The sequence below is a fragment of the Saccoglossus kowalevskii genome, chromosome 12 (genome assembly GCF_978046115.1).
Source record: "Saccoglossus kowalevskii chromosome 12, keSacKowa6.1, whole genome shotgun sequence".
NCBI lineage: Eukaryota > Metazoa > Hemichordata > Enteropneusta > Harrimaniidae > Saccoglossus > Saccoglossus kowalevskii.
In genome coordinates, this window is record NC_140652.1 from 13,616,928 (window position 1) to 13,632,574 (window position 15,647).

The window sequence follows — 15,647 nt, forward strand, 5'->3', positions numbered from 1 at the left end:
CATGCGCACATACTATCCTGAAGTAAATGCGGCATACACAATAACAATTGAAGAATTTAAGAATGAATTCCACACCGACACACATATACACTAACATGAATACTCGTGTTATGGTTTATTAATCTCCGTGTGATAATGAACTCAATACAGCCGCCGAGATCACGCTGGGAGCGAGAAAACCACGCGACTTGATTTGCCCTAAATATTTTTTTTTAATCTCTACCGTCATGGTGGTTACTTTTCAGCTGGCCTATTTAGCAATGGTATTTGGAACAGTGGACGCGATGTAGTATGGAATTGCGTATGATGACACCATTATTTCAGTTTTTGACATGGAGATCTCATACATTATTTTCCCATATTCACCTTAAAAAAGTGGAAATTGCATTGTATAAACGTTGGGTATTGACATTCTATTTTTTTAGTTATTAACATTTCATAACGCTCTGTACATTTATTAGAATACTCGCAACAGCTCAACAGCCGTGATTATTCATTAACATATATCGCCACTAAAGTATACTCCCACACACTCAAAGCGTCATGAATATTCAAGAATTCAATAAAGACTATTCGTCTGAAATGAGAATAAATAGTGGTTGGAAATTGCACACACTCACACACCAAGCAATATACTTTTGTACGGCTAAATAAATGAATATGTATGGATATATTTAGTACAACTCGGGTTACCATATGGTGTTCACAGTAAATCAGACAACCTATAACGCAGTACGACGACAATAACCAAACAGAAAGTGTTCGAGCTTGTCTGTGGATATTCGTTTTATATTGGAAAACAAATAATCTAAAATCTTTCTGTTTTGTCTAACTTAAATCAATTAAATACACAGCTATTACTTACTCTTCAATAATATTCGGATTTGCTCTAATTAATTTAAATAGCCTGAATATTCTCTGGTTTACAGTTAGCGATTATGCAAATGAAACAAGACGCTCGCCTTGTCGTTACATCGCCACTAAAAGTGACAATATAAACACGAGTTTTAATCGTTGAACACACTCTATCACTTGTAATATACTGTGCGTGTGAAGAATTGTTAATGGAATGTGCGACATTACCTTCATTATTTCTCTGGCAATTATTCACATCTTAGTCGTGATGAACAGTCTTTTTTTTTGAGAATATTAAAACATTACACTTACCGTGATAACACATTTGTATATTAAATTATGTGAACGGTGTCAATAAAATTATACAATGATCATTTCTAATCCGTGTAATATATGCGGGTGCACGTCATATTTGATTATTGAATGTGCACATTTTTTTATCCACGCCTGGCAACTAACGACCCACAGGCCATCTTTGGTATAGTGTTTTCGTTTCTTGTTTAACCAAACAAATTACAGAAATTGGAAGTAGAAATTCAACAATACAGTATCATAGATTCTGTGTCGCAAATTTAGCGGATAACTGTAACTGCCCGTCTTCGAGAGTGTGAAGAGTGTGTTTGGGTTTACCGAAAAAGGAAAATAAATAATAAATTACGTTACCATGTGTACCACGTGCTTGCTTTCTGAGCCGCTTAAAAGATCTACTTTTGTGCAAACAACAGACAAATAGAATGTCTACCCACAAGTCGTAGAAATTGTATGACGCATATTAACCTAAGCAGTATCGTTTTAATTTTTTTCGTTTTCCATCAATACACACAATACACAAATACAAATCCACCAACAATTATTGAGATTTCTATTTTATTTGTACAGAACTGACCTGTGAATAGTACAATGGATTACTATCGAGTACAATACATTGTCATAACAACAATAATGTACGTTTTCATGTGGTATTGTTAATGAGTTGCTATGGGGACAATATAAAGCCATATAGTGCATTTACGTGTACGGTGTCTGGTAATATGGAATCTTAAATTAGCGTTATAGATGATTACGTCATGAAGAATACATCCCACAAAAGAACGTGATAATATTTTATGAACAGAACGAAGAATTATATTTCATGTGCATCACTAATTAAGAAAGAACACTGTTCTAGTGAAGATAATCTGTGAAAACAAAAAGAGCATGTTGATAAATTATAGAATGATAATGTTCAACGTCTTCTGAAAGAAACTGTTTAACCATTGTCACATATCACTTGTCAATGTCAATGTCATTTTCGTTAACACCAGTAACATTTATGATGCTCAGTTTGAAGGAGGGAAAATGCAAAATGTTATTTCGGTTATTAATCTATTTCACGCTCACCTAGGGATGACACCCGTAAAATAGCCTATTAGGGGTACCGGCGGCATCAACTACAACATCTTTAGTGGCAAAGTAGTTCATTTTGAAAAGCACTTCTTCTGCGGTGGCTCCTGGAACTTGAGTCTTGATCCGTGACGCAATTCCTTCAGTGTAATCAGTAATAGCGAGTTAGTAGTGAGATAACACAAATATTGGTATTATAGATATATGTAATACGCTGACAGGCATATGACGCAAATGTAAAGACGCAGCACATAAGATTCTGCCTTCACGAATCAACTTATTGTATCTTTTGATACTTACCCGTAACGTACGGAGTTGACATCGACGTCCCAGATTTGGTTACCACCTCTGTATCGGATCCTATTCCAGCACTTTCAATATCCACCCCTGGGGCGAATAAGTTAACATATTCTCCGACATTGGAAAAGGTTGCCCTGACATCGTTACTATCCGTTGCTCCAACCACCGTCACCTTGAGATAAGTAAAAAAACAAACGTAAATTGTTTTAAAAAAAATCCCCACATTTGGCACACTACAGTTTATCAAACCATAGCAAATGTCACGATTATGTAGATCTACGCAAATGAATTGTTAACCAATTCGATTCCACGTGTAAATGAAGAATTAGGTGAGTTGCCGTAACCTTGCCTTTGTAGTTTTCTCCTGTGTCTCGCCTTTCCTCTATAGCGTACATAAACTACGGTGTTCCGTATTTTAGGTACAAAGCTATTATGGCATTGTCATTTATGCTTGTTTAAATGCATTAATGCCATCTGTATTAAGACCATAATGACTCAAATTGATATACGATGGGTGTCATATACAAGTTGACAGGAGGCGGTGGATGTACTCAATCTTCCAATATATATGACACTACCAAGGATGCATAAGTTAACGATATACAAATTTGATATCTATATATAGTGATATGTAATGCAGATCTTAAAGCGGCCATAGCGTTTACAAACACGTGTTTACCCATGAGCCTTTGCGTTTTTTATCGCGCGTTATCATCGTCGCTTGGGATTCAATTCCTGCGCGTGCGCAGGTAACGACCCATCCGCTTTAAGATCTTGCGGGTTCAATACGCGCGCGTCAATGCGGAAATACTGAGTATGCAAATCAACGATTGTCTGATATTTTACGTCAATGATATAAGTGGTGAATATGGACACGCCAATCAAATAAGATGGTAATGAACTTACAATATTAGAATTAGCTGGCCAATAGTCTCCCGCGTCACTGTCCTTATTTCCCGCAGCAACGATGACGGGAATCCTATCACGGTTCTGAATATTACGTATAATTAAAGTACCAAACTTATCTAGTAATGAGGACGCTGATACGATAGACAAATTGATGACGGCGGGTAATTGTCCATCGTTGAAAACGCTAAGTAATCCTGCAAGAGAACGCGATTATAGGTGGGTGTTATAGCAGCACCGGAAATGACAGCATACACTGTTCGGTTCAATTGTAATCTGAAGTTTACTAGTAGTGCGTAAGTGCAGAACAATAAGAAATATTTGGATGAGTGAAAGTTCGTTTTGGAAGCGGAGGTTTCAGAAGAATGGAAACCAGATAACCACATAGTCGTATTTCAGAGAAGAAATATACAAGCACAGAAAACACATATACTGATTAACTTGCAATTGACATAAAATCTGTTACACAAAAACAATAAATGTATAACTCATTTGGTGGAAAATACCAGCACGGCAAATGTATGACTATGATGTGTATCATATTATTTTCAAGCGATTGTTGATTATGATCACGAATTCAACACTACCCCTGTATATCGATAACACTCACCATGCCAAATTCCTTTAGACGTTGCTACGCCATCCTTATTAAATATGCGAACACTCCAGAGATTCGCATTTTTAGAAACGCCGAACGTCTTCCCACCGGCTATGCCAGCCACGTGAGTACCATGGCCTTCAATGTCAATTCCCTGTGAAATGGACATACGCAATTAATAAGCATCATATTGAATGTGTCCTTTCAGAACTTCATATGCATTCATTCGTGCACTTTATAGTCAAAATAAACAACTGACGTCAAAAATCAAACTGCATTGTAATAGGAGAGGTGTCATGAACAAACTGTGTTGTTTTTTACTTCGATAAAGATATATGTAAGTGCATTTGCGCTAATACTGTTATGTATTTCTTCATCTGAGTAAGATGTAGTATATCAACATGCTTGATATATTATTGTTGTTGCGCGTGAACCAATCAATTATAAAATGCGAATTTGTACTTTGAAATCAATTTGCGTGTAAACAAAGAATGACATCCAACGCCAGCTTGTTGTGTCTTTGTTGAAACAACGTAATATAATTTCATAACGTGTAGAATAACCGCTCTATGATATCCGCGAAATCGAAATCCCTTAGATAAACACGAACAATAATTATTCGTTTTTCTTATACATATATCGGGGTTATACACTAGGACGTCAACTAAAGTATGTTTTTTTAAGATCAGTAGTTCTGATACGAGATTATTTTGGTGATTTATTAGATAATTTTCAAATGATTGACCTTGGCATGTATTTGAAATTTGAAATGACTTTTTTAAATATACACGGCTTAACATTACATACATCTGAAACCACCAAAATGGTGTTAAATGTTCGACTTGCTTGGCATTAACAGATCAATTAGATTTGCATTACGCTGTTTCATTCCACTGAACTGTCGCGTTATGTGAGACGAAAGACTTTTTTATAACTCTCGTAAAAGAAACAATTTGTTAAAAGGGGAGATGTCAACATTTCTGGAGATGGACAACTCTAAACTAGTGCATGTTGATAACAAAGAAGACATCTCTTTATTCAGCTCCCCAGAATATGACAGCGTATGCTTTTTACTGGTGGTCTCTTGTAGCTTTTTTTGTTGTGTGCGTATTCTCCTCTAATAGTTGGGCTCCTTATAACCAATGTAAATACAAAGCAGCAAATCTGCTTTAAAAATGCAATATGAACGGAAACACACATTTTTTTTCAATATTGTGTTGATACTGCATGCCGATGAACACTCAGGATTTTGATTTATCGTAAACTGGAAGTTTGCAACATGTAGAGCTATAAAATTATATTCGAGATCTTTTGTTTTCGATCATAATGCAGTAACAAGTTAATTGATATTTGCAATTTCACGATTATACATTTGCTAGAATCTTAGACGTAAATGGCCGCCCAATTCGCGCCGAGAACGAGAGAATCACAGGACTTGTTTTTTGACTTACGAATAATGTTGTCTTTTGTCGTCACGTTCAATGTGTCCAGGATCTATGTAACAATTGTATTAGGAGTACTGGGCGCGGTGACGAAGGAGAATGTAACACTATTTGATGAGTGAACATAAGTCACGTGACTCTCCCGCTTCCAACAAATCCTCTACTTACATTGTAACCTTCGTCTGGGAAGTGGTCATAGTGAGGTTTCGCCCTTCCTTCGAATTCCTCGTGTGTGTAGAGAATTCCAGTATCAATCAAATAAATATTAGGAGCATCTACAATAAAATGATATGTATTGTTTTCATTATCTACGAAAAATCATATAATAAAACGTTGATAATAATAGTGAATAAATTACCAAATGGGTGGTATACTGTCAATACTTGTACATATCCCCTCCCATTCAAATTTGTGTTACATTCATATATTTATTATCGAACTAGTTTAATGAAAGTATCATATTTCAATCGCAAAATTATTATTTTGTTGTAAAACGTGTGAAATTTATTCACAGTGTGGTTACATGTGAATGTCCTTGAATATTTCACCACGTGGACAAATAGTTCCACTATTACGTCAACAAAAACACAGATGATATTGCATGCAATAATTGCTCGCTGCAACAAGTCGTTCGTTCATAATTGAGAATGTGTTACCCATTTATGTCACTAAAATGCGTCGTCGCGGGAGGGCTGGAACAGGAAAGGTAACTTGCATATATTGTGTACACTAATGGGCCCTCATATGTCATATGGTAGAATTAATTTGTTATCAGCCTACTAGGACTTTATAGTAAATTCCGTCGATGAATAGCGTATGGTTATAATTTACTGATGAAATAAGTACAAATGTGAATATTAATAATAAAATGTTGTTGGCGTTAATTCTAGTTGGTGACAAGTACAGGAACATCAGGGTACCTTTTAAAAAACGTACGCGTTTACGAACGCATCCTTGTACACATACAATTCATTTTAAGTACGGGTATAGATTCAAGGCATTGAACGCAATGGCGTGAGTTTAAAACAGTAACAACATGAATACATTAACTCGGTTAGTGGACAGATCACGTACATTAAATATTCGACTAAAATATCGAAGGCGGGAAATGTGTTTGCCTTGCCTGTCGCGCGTCATATAATTACAAAATCGCAGTTGTCGTACAGCGCGATAAACGTTCGCCACGCAGCGCGCGTTCGAATTAAAAAAAACAAAACAATGTATTTACGCGCATTGTATACGTCGCATAGAAACAAACATCTTCGCGATGACAGAGGCGCTATGATTCATTTGACCAATTTCAGTTATGCTTCAAGGTATAAAATATATAATAATCTAACCATTATTACACAAAAAAATGTAGCGTAGCTCTTTCAATGAAACATTGCAGTGGAATTCTTCTCCACAAGCGCTGACTGACAAACACATTAGGAATACGTCATCCCAAGTCGTTACATAGATTATACCAATAATCAGCAATAGTTGCCTTACCCAACGCAGTGCAAACTTTTGTCACTACGCATCTTGGGGTTAGGTAATCACTATCCAGTGGTAGCAATCTCTGATTAATTCTGTCCAGACCCCAGTTTTCAGCCAATGCTACACCGTACACTCCCTGAACAAACTGCACTGAAGATAACGCGCGGACCTGAAACGGAAACATATTTACTGGAGTATTTGCATATATTTGTTTATATACAAAAGATAATGTAACTGTAAAGCAAGAGTACAAAGTCTGATCAGAGATAAAACGACGTAACGCGAACTGCTCCGGGAACGACAACTGACGAATAACACTTGACTGTGAAGTAAATATCACTAATTGATGGATGGTGTCCATGACCTTAGCATTTGTGACGCAACTGATCACTAAAACATTAAAATGTGTGATAATAATGTTGTTTTTGTTGCAATATTAAAAATATCAGCTCAGACCTTTTTCACATACAGCTGTATCTTTTTACTGGAGAACTTGATGTTCTTATCCACTGGGCAAACATCCCACAATGTAGCTGACCTCCAAAACAAGCCAAGACTCCTAACTTAGTAAATGTATCTTTTTACAAGCATAATTTACTTTAAGGGAATCGCCTAAATTCATATTCTGCAGTAAATTTCTCATTACTCATCTACATTTTCAAAAATGTATGGTGTATATATTGAACAGTGGGTGGTACTTCACAATATGAATACATATTGTATTTGTATTCCTAGAATGAACACGCACTGTTAACTTAATTATCATTAATGATATATAAAAACATAACTTACCAGTTCCATTCGTTCTACACTACTGATGGTAACTTCAGCCCACGACACAACAAAGTTGCAATTAATTTTCTCAATAACTAATCCAGGGCCAACCACGCCGCCTAAGATGGCCTGGACCTCTGATAAAGTAAATGCCTCCTATACGATAATGAATAGCAAGTTGTATGTCAGTACAAGTAAAGGAAACACGTAACGGGTTTACAGTTAAAACAATTGCTGAATTCGAAAACACAATTATGACATCGCACATTGAATAAATAATATAGAAAACACATTTTTATACACGTTGTTTGTATATATACTTCATACGTTGATTGAAGCTAATATGCTAAAATCTGGATATTCTATTCCAGAATTGACAAAAGGAAAAAAAAATATGCACTCATCCATGTGAATGTCAAGTACAAATTATTTATATAATAAATAAATAATTCCAAATTGTTGTAGATTATTATTTGACAATGTTTCTATTCTCGTTATTACGGACCTGATCCAAGGTGAAGTGAAATTTCTTGTTTATCTTAAGTAAGGTAGAACATGAATTAACACTATATAATGGAAATGCGAGAGTATAAATATATATGCTTAACAAACAGAACTATTGGAAATTGTTGTTTTATCTTAATGAATTTTGGTCTCAGTTTTGTTGATAATATTGCATGCAAGCTATCGTTTGTAAAACAAAATGAAGTAGTTATTCAAAGATAACCGTAACGGTTGGTTTACTGTTCTCTTTTGATGCGATTTGGGTGTGAAATAGAATGTTGACAATAATTATTTTATGTCCTGTTTATTGTAGAAAAGGCGTAATGTTATTATTTACAGCGTAGTTGAGATGTGTTGTATTTTCATATTCCCATAATTCTATTTTACAACTCAATTGTCAACTTCCTGTTTAATTAGTATGACAAAACATATGACATTGTTAGAATATTCAAATGAATTCACAGAGTCCATATATGTTTCTCTCACTGGTGTAGCGTAGTTTACCCGTTAGTTTATTTTGTTTATTTTTCAATTGTCAGTTAATTATTCTGTGTTATTATTATTTTTAAACTTCCTTATACGATTTTTGTCTAGATCTAGTATATTTTCCAATTTGACCGCTACACTCACATTAAAAACGATAGCATAGGCATCGGGTATATCTCCGTGGTATACTGGCGCCAATCCGCACTCACGTTTGGGTTCTACTAAAACCGCTTGGCACTGTGCACCAATCAGTACAGTCACACACAGTATATATGACAACATCCTGAATCAGAAAAAACAGCTTTGTTACAAGATTACTTATAAAATTCAAGACACTGAAAGCATGGACATTGTTTGTTTTTTTGGAATTGTATATTGTCATGTCCCGAAAACGCTCATATCTGAGAAATGGTTCTATTAACCCTCATCCTGCCAGCCTATTATACTTTAATTTACATTGACTTGACCAGATGAGGGATATATAACTAAATTCTTTAATATGCATGCGCACTGGCTGTTTTTTGTACGTACAATAACAACCACCGCGTATGCGTAGTTTTGCAAAGACAACATTTAAAATAATAATCCGATTAGGTCTCAATTATGTATCGAACAGCAGTATTGACACATATTCGTTTTAGACTTGGATTAATGCATCATGCAATGGGGATTTTCAATAACAAAGAGGAGCACATAAAACCACATGACCATTTACGCATAAATGTCTGATTTCACAAGAAAAAAATTACGTCCCAGAATTAAAGATTACGGATTACAGGCACTTCACAAATACGAGCACTTAACTAGTATATGTTTTTTTGCCTTCCCAGGTTTACATAGTAATTGCTGAAGCTAAAAACTATATTTACGTAACTTGTATCGTTATGTTCCATACCAACAATTGCGCACCGCATTGCAACTTGAAAGCTTCAATTACAATCCGGGTAATCACGTACACAGTTATCACCAAAACGTTTTTGATTACATCAAATATAAACATTACACAAATTACAATACACTCTAAATATCGTACAATACAATAAATTACACAGTTTATAAAATTGGCATGATATTGCATGATTGAATTATTATTATAATAGTGATCGCTGAGAATGTAAAAATGCAGTGACACGAGTGACCCGTGATTATAAATGCATTATATCAAGTGGTCAGTACATTACAACCACGATGGGGTTTGTCAACAATTTCCAAAAAAAACTGGTGTAATCCACTATGGGAAACTCGCCAAATGTGCGGTGTAAACCAACTGGTTTTTCAGACGCTTACCAATTAAACCAAAAATGCGGTCTTCGGAGTTTAATTTAAAATAATATGGATTAATTATACTCGTTATTTAACTCTTCGTGAATGGGTGATTTTCCGTTCAACTGCAAGATCTCGCGAGTTGCGTGAAATGACGCTCACCGAACGCCTGCCGCAACAATCGAATGATTTGATTTTGAACTCGAATTGTTTTATTTCGTAGCTCACATCGACCGGCCAATCTTCGACAGGGAAATATTGCGTTTGAATATCCTCACTTCATCCAAATTGACCATCATCAAATGTGTACAGCACACTATTAAGCATGGAAATATTCCCGAAACACTTTCGTCCTGTTTTTACGTTCAATTTCACGCATAACGCGGGATCTCGCAGTGAACGGAAAATGGTTTATTAAAACATTGGTCTCAATCTAGATTGGATATTTAGTACGTGATTATATATTTACATTGTCTCAATACATCATTTGCACACGCATGCATTCGAATGAGACGATGGTATTAATTTGCATATCAATTAGACATATATATGTTTGCAAGATGGTGCATACCGCTCAGTCAAAAAGATCCGTGAAACGGAACAATGCTTGTTAACATTTCCTAACCATATGTCCAATATTTAGTATAAGTAGACACAATGTAAAAACGCTGATCCATAAACCCGATCCTTATACGCCATATTGATATATTTTAGTAAAATCTTTAATTATATCTACAATGCCTTGCCCGAAAATATCATGTGAATAATAAGTATTGTACTTGTATATGTACTTAGCAAAGTGGGTTTGTCCTTGTCCACTAGCAATTACTGAACCGATATGTTCTTGTAGCGGATGTTTATGATATTTTAATGGAATAACTTTGTAAGGACATTCATTTTTCGTATAATCAGAAAAAAAAGCATAGTATACGATTAGTATAAATAAACTGAATACAATACAGATTTATTAAACGATAATATTAAATTTTCATACATTTTGTTGAATAATTTTATATCTTGTCTATCTCAGTATCTATTTTACAGTTTTACAACGCACAAATAATCGCAACGATTATAATTTATGAGCATTTAGTCATTTCTACATAGACTGTCCAGGCTAATTTGCATAAATGAATTTTCTACACGAGTTTAATAAATTTGATTATGTATGATGACGAATATCTTGTTTATTCTGTGTATCACAGCCTTTAAAACGCGCAAACTAACACTGGAATTGTACTTTTTCTGCATTTGTCGTGTTTATTGCGAAATATATACTGCACCACAAAACGAAATGTTTTTATATGTTAACTAAGTACTCAAACGGACAGTTGTAAACTAATTTGGTTGTCAAACCATAATTTACAATCTTTTGCGTGAATAATGGGTAAATTCCCAACTTGTATTTTAGAGAGCTGATCTATTAATTTATCAATTGACCATGGTACATATCATTCACAGTTAGTGACGTTTAGAGTGAAATATCACTATTAAGGTAGAGATGCAGTTTACCTGACAGGTATTTTAATTAGCTTAATTAATTTTAATTAGGAAACCAAGATGACCTCCCTTGTCAACAAAACTATATATTTACGGAAAGCTTATTGCATGAATTTTAAAATTTTGTTAGTATTTTTTATGGACAATGTAGTTTGAAATATGCACAATAATGTGCTTTTTTGGTCATTAAGTGATTTGAAAAAAAAATAGCTTCTAAATCATGCTTCTGTTCCCTGTCAAAATTGGTTAATGGGTACATCTGTTTACTATGAAGAAAGTGCCGTCTTGAAAACTGTCTACCAGTTGTAAATTTCACTACTTCAAGTTTATGCATAAATTCACACCCAGGCTACCCAGCTAACACTGTTCAACCAAAAACAATGCCCGACGGCGTTTTGAAGATAAACACATTGTCAATCACTTGTGAAAATTTCAAAACAAAAGGTCAAAGCGTCTAGGCGCTATTTTTTTCTGGAATGTGCACTCAAAAGAAGCTTGCTAATTTGCATAACAATTCACTCAGTAAGAAGCTTGCTAATGCTCATAATTTAAATGGCTGTAACAGTTCTAAATTTAATTGTATTATCGTATTGTTAAAAGTTAAATATAGTGCATAATATGGAGATCCCATCATTTCTTTTTTTCACCATGTTTCTTTTTTTATTATTTTTGTACAGCCTTGCTAAATCTTGCTAAGCATTCAAATAAGAGAATGTTTTCACCTGTTATCTATATTTTAAAATCGTTTTTTTAAGTATGTTCCATTATTCAAATTCTACAAAATTTTAACAGTCTATAGGCAAGACTGTTTGGATAATAAATAGCAAAAACAAAAAAAATCATTCCCAAGTGCCCAAGAACCTGCATCTCTACCTTAAACTGATAGTTAACACTGAACGCGACATTATGCACAATGAAAAAAATATCATTGAGATCCACATACACCAAGTGAAATTAAGTAGCTCAGAACAATAAATTGAAGTTTTGTTGCTATTTGAAATCTCCCTCCCAGTGGGGGATCTAATGTAATTTCATGTATACATTCTGTAAAGTGCGATATCTACCAATGATGGAATCTCAGCATATGCTACTTGGGTGTAGGGTATAAGTATACTACATCTTTTAAAGTATTTTTTGACCATACTGCGACGCTCATCAACTTCAAATCTTCATAAAACTGTTTATACTAATCATACTCACCTTCAAGCAGAGAATATTCTACTCAAGAAACAACAATCGCACCAAGCAATTTTAAAAGTGACAGAACACGGGAATCCACTCTGCAAATGAATTTGTTTTTTTGGAAACCACGTGATCCTTGTTTCCATATGGCTGGTACATCAAAGATGCCGCCAACGTCACTGCCATAATCTGTTTCCGACTTGACATTTATTTACCGTGAACGAATTACTGGTCACGTGACCAACTGTTTTCTCGGGTGTTTACTCATGTGAATTCACACCTTGGACAGCAAATTGGATTCTAAATGGCCACATTCTCCCCACAAGTGAAATGCCATGGTGTCGAATACGCCACTTGCGGGTTTGCTTCTCTATACAAATTTAATGACTTTCGCATAACTTTACAACTTGTGTCTACAAGTGTCTTTGGTACTTCAAATTATGTCTTCGCATTTCCAAGTTGTCTTCCGACAGATGCATATTTTGGAAACTATTTTAGTGCTAAAATGCACGTTGACCAGATACGAACGAGGATGAAGGAAATAACATATTTGATCAAGAAATCGGACACAATTCTATGGCACAGACATGCGCAAAAGACTTATTGCAGGGAGGTGAGTGTTCAGGATCATCTATTTGTTTTATAATCTAAAGTTCAGTCGCGGGAATAATAATTCATTGACGATGCTGATTGAAATTACAAAATAAATATGAACAAAACGTTTATTCAGTTTTATATGAAGTAATAGCAAATATATATTCCGGACTCCTTAATTCTTGTCCCAGCCTCTCGTGACATTTCACCACCGGATCACGCTTATGACACATATATTCATTTTAATCACAATTCACGTATGTTCTAATTTGCCTTGGTATAACCGTGCCAACTAATTGAATTATACGTTAATTGTCAATACGACAACCATATACGAAAAACATTCGCTTAGATAACAAATCATTGTAAACACTGTCTGAATAAAGCAAATGCGGTTGTACATCTTCACAAAATGCTATACGAGTATCTATAAAGATAAATAGTAATTTTACGCATTGGTATAACATAAATTCAAAGGAGTAAATATAGCTGCATAGCAGCGATGACGGGTTTCGAGCCTGCGTGGCTCATGGCAAATTGCACTTGCTCGATGTGATTATTTGACGAATGTTTCATGTCTAGAATGAAAGATAGCAGACAAACTACACAACATATGGATTTGATTTCACAGGAATATGATAAACTTAATGCAAGGACAAATAGTTCATGAGTTATAGAACTTTTTCTCTTTTACTAAATCCAAGATGGCTGCCAAAGGAAGCCATTTTTCGATAATCTACTTTAGTAACTTTGTAGAGCTATCAACAGAGATACTATATGCTAAATTGCTTTTCAAACAAGGAAGCAGTTTTTAACAAGATAATTTTTTGAGGTTTTTTGAATTTTTGTGATAAATTCAACATGGCCGCCAAAACCACTTGAATCATGGGAAATATATTCATGAACACATAATCATCTCATTGAGCGGATGTTGTATGCCAAGTTTTGTTTAAATCTGGCAAATCGTTCATAAGTTATAGCGTACTTTCACTTTTTTACTAAATCCAAGATGGCTGCCAAAGGAAGCCATTTTTCGAAAATCGGCTTCAGTAACTTTGTAGAGCTATCAACAGAGATACTATATGCTAAATAGATTGTCAAACAAGCAAGCAGTTTTTAAGATAATAATTTCTTGAGGTTTTTGGCATTTTTGTGATAAATTCAAGATGGCCGCCAAAACCACTTGAGTCATGGGAAATATTTTTATGAACACATAATCATCTTATTGAGTGGATGTTGTATGCCAAGTTTTGTCGAAATCTGGAAAATTGTTCATAATTTATAGCATAATTTCACTTTTCACTAAATCCAAGATGGCTGCCAAAGGAAGCCATTTTTAAAAATCTACTTCAGTAACTTTGTAGAGCTATCAACAGAGATACTATATGCTAAATTGCTTTTCAAACAAGCAAGCAGTTTTTAACAAGATATTTTTTTGAGGTTTTTTGAATTTTTGTGATAAATTCAACATGGCCGCCAAAACCACTTGAATCATGGGAAATATTTCCATGAACACATAATCATCTCATTGAGCGGATGTTGTATGCCAAGTTTTGTTTAAATCTGGCAAATTGTTCACAAGTTATAGCGTGCTTTCACTTTTTACTAAATCCAAGATGGCTGCCAAAGGAAGCCATTTTTCGAAAATCTGCTTCAGTAACTTTGTAGAGCTATCGACAGAGATACTATATGCTGAATTGCTTTTCAAACAAGGAAGCAGTTTTTAACAAGATAATTTTTTGAGGTTTTTTGAATTTTTGTGATAAATTCAACATGGCCGCCAAAACCACTTGAATCATGGGAAATATTTCCATGAACGCATAATCATCTCATTGAGCGGATGTTGTATGCCAAGTTTTGTTTAAATCTGGCAAATCGTTCATAAGTTATAGTGTACTTTCACTTTTTACTAAATCCAAGATGGCTGCCAAAAGAAGCCATTTTTCGAAAATCTGCTACAGTTACTTTGTAGAGCTATCAACAGAGATACTATATGCTAAATTGATTGTCAAACAAACAAGCAGTTTTTAAGAAGATAATTTTTTGAGGTTTTTTGCAATTTTTTGATAAATTCAATATGGCCGCCAAAACCACTTGAATCATGGGAAATATTTTTATGAACACATAATCATCTTATTGAAGGGATGATGTATGCCAACTTTGGTTTAAATCTGGCAAATTGTTCATGAGTTATAGCGTACTTTCACTTTTTATTAAATCCAAGATGGCTGCCAAAGGAAGCCATTTTTCAAAAATCTGCTTCAGTCACTTTGTAGAGCTATGGCCATAGGTGCTGCAAAGCAAATGTATAATCACATGAATGAGCCATTTTTGAGAAGAAGATTTTAAAAGTTTTTTGTCAATTTTCGGAAAATCCAATA

General features: G+C 34.7%; 1 protein-coding gene across 1 annotated transcript; it reads right to left on the reverse strand.

Moving 5' to 3' along the window:
- Positions 1 to 1,694: 1,694 nt before the first annotated feature.
- LOC100366919 (uncharacterized) lies at positions 1,695 to 12,788 on the reverse strand. The gene is made up of 10 exons (XM_085505903.1): positions 12,691 to 12,788; positions 8,872 to 9,010; positions 7,756 to 7,893; positions 6,976 to 7,132; positions 5,653 to 5,792; positions 4,055 to 4,196; positions 3,445 to 3,641; positions 2,539 to 2,710; positions 2,236 to 2,378; positions 1,695 to 2,033 (listed from the first exon to the last, which is right to left on the reverse strand). Exons 2-9 carry the CDS (start codon positions 9,007 to 9,009, stop codon positions 2,236 to 2,238), a joined length of 1,227 nt encoding a protein of 408 aa, XP_085362029.1. The 5' UTR covers position 9,010; positions 12,691 to 12,788; the 3' UTR covers positions 1,695 to 2,033.
- Positions 12,789 to 15,647: the final 2,859 nt, after the last annotated feature.

Excerpts from the sequence above, each read along its gene's own strand:
- LOC100366919 (XM_085505903.1), bottom strand. The coding sequence starts at position 9,009 with ATGTTGTCATATATACTGTGTGTGACTGTACTGATTGGTGCACAGTGC. Across the intron at positions 7,133-7,755 it reads GTGTAGAACGAATGGAACTG|GTCCGCGCGTTATCTTCAGT; the intron begins GTAAGTTATGTT and ends TTTCCGTTTCAG. Across the intron at positions 5,793-6,975 it reads AAAAGTTTGCACTGCGTTGG|ATAATGAAAACAATACATAT; the intron begins GTAAGGCAACTA and ends GATTTTTCGTAG.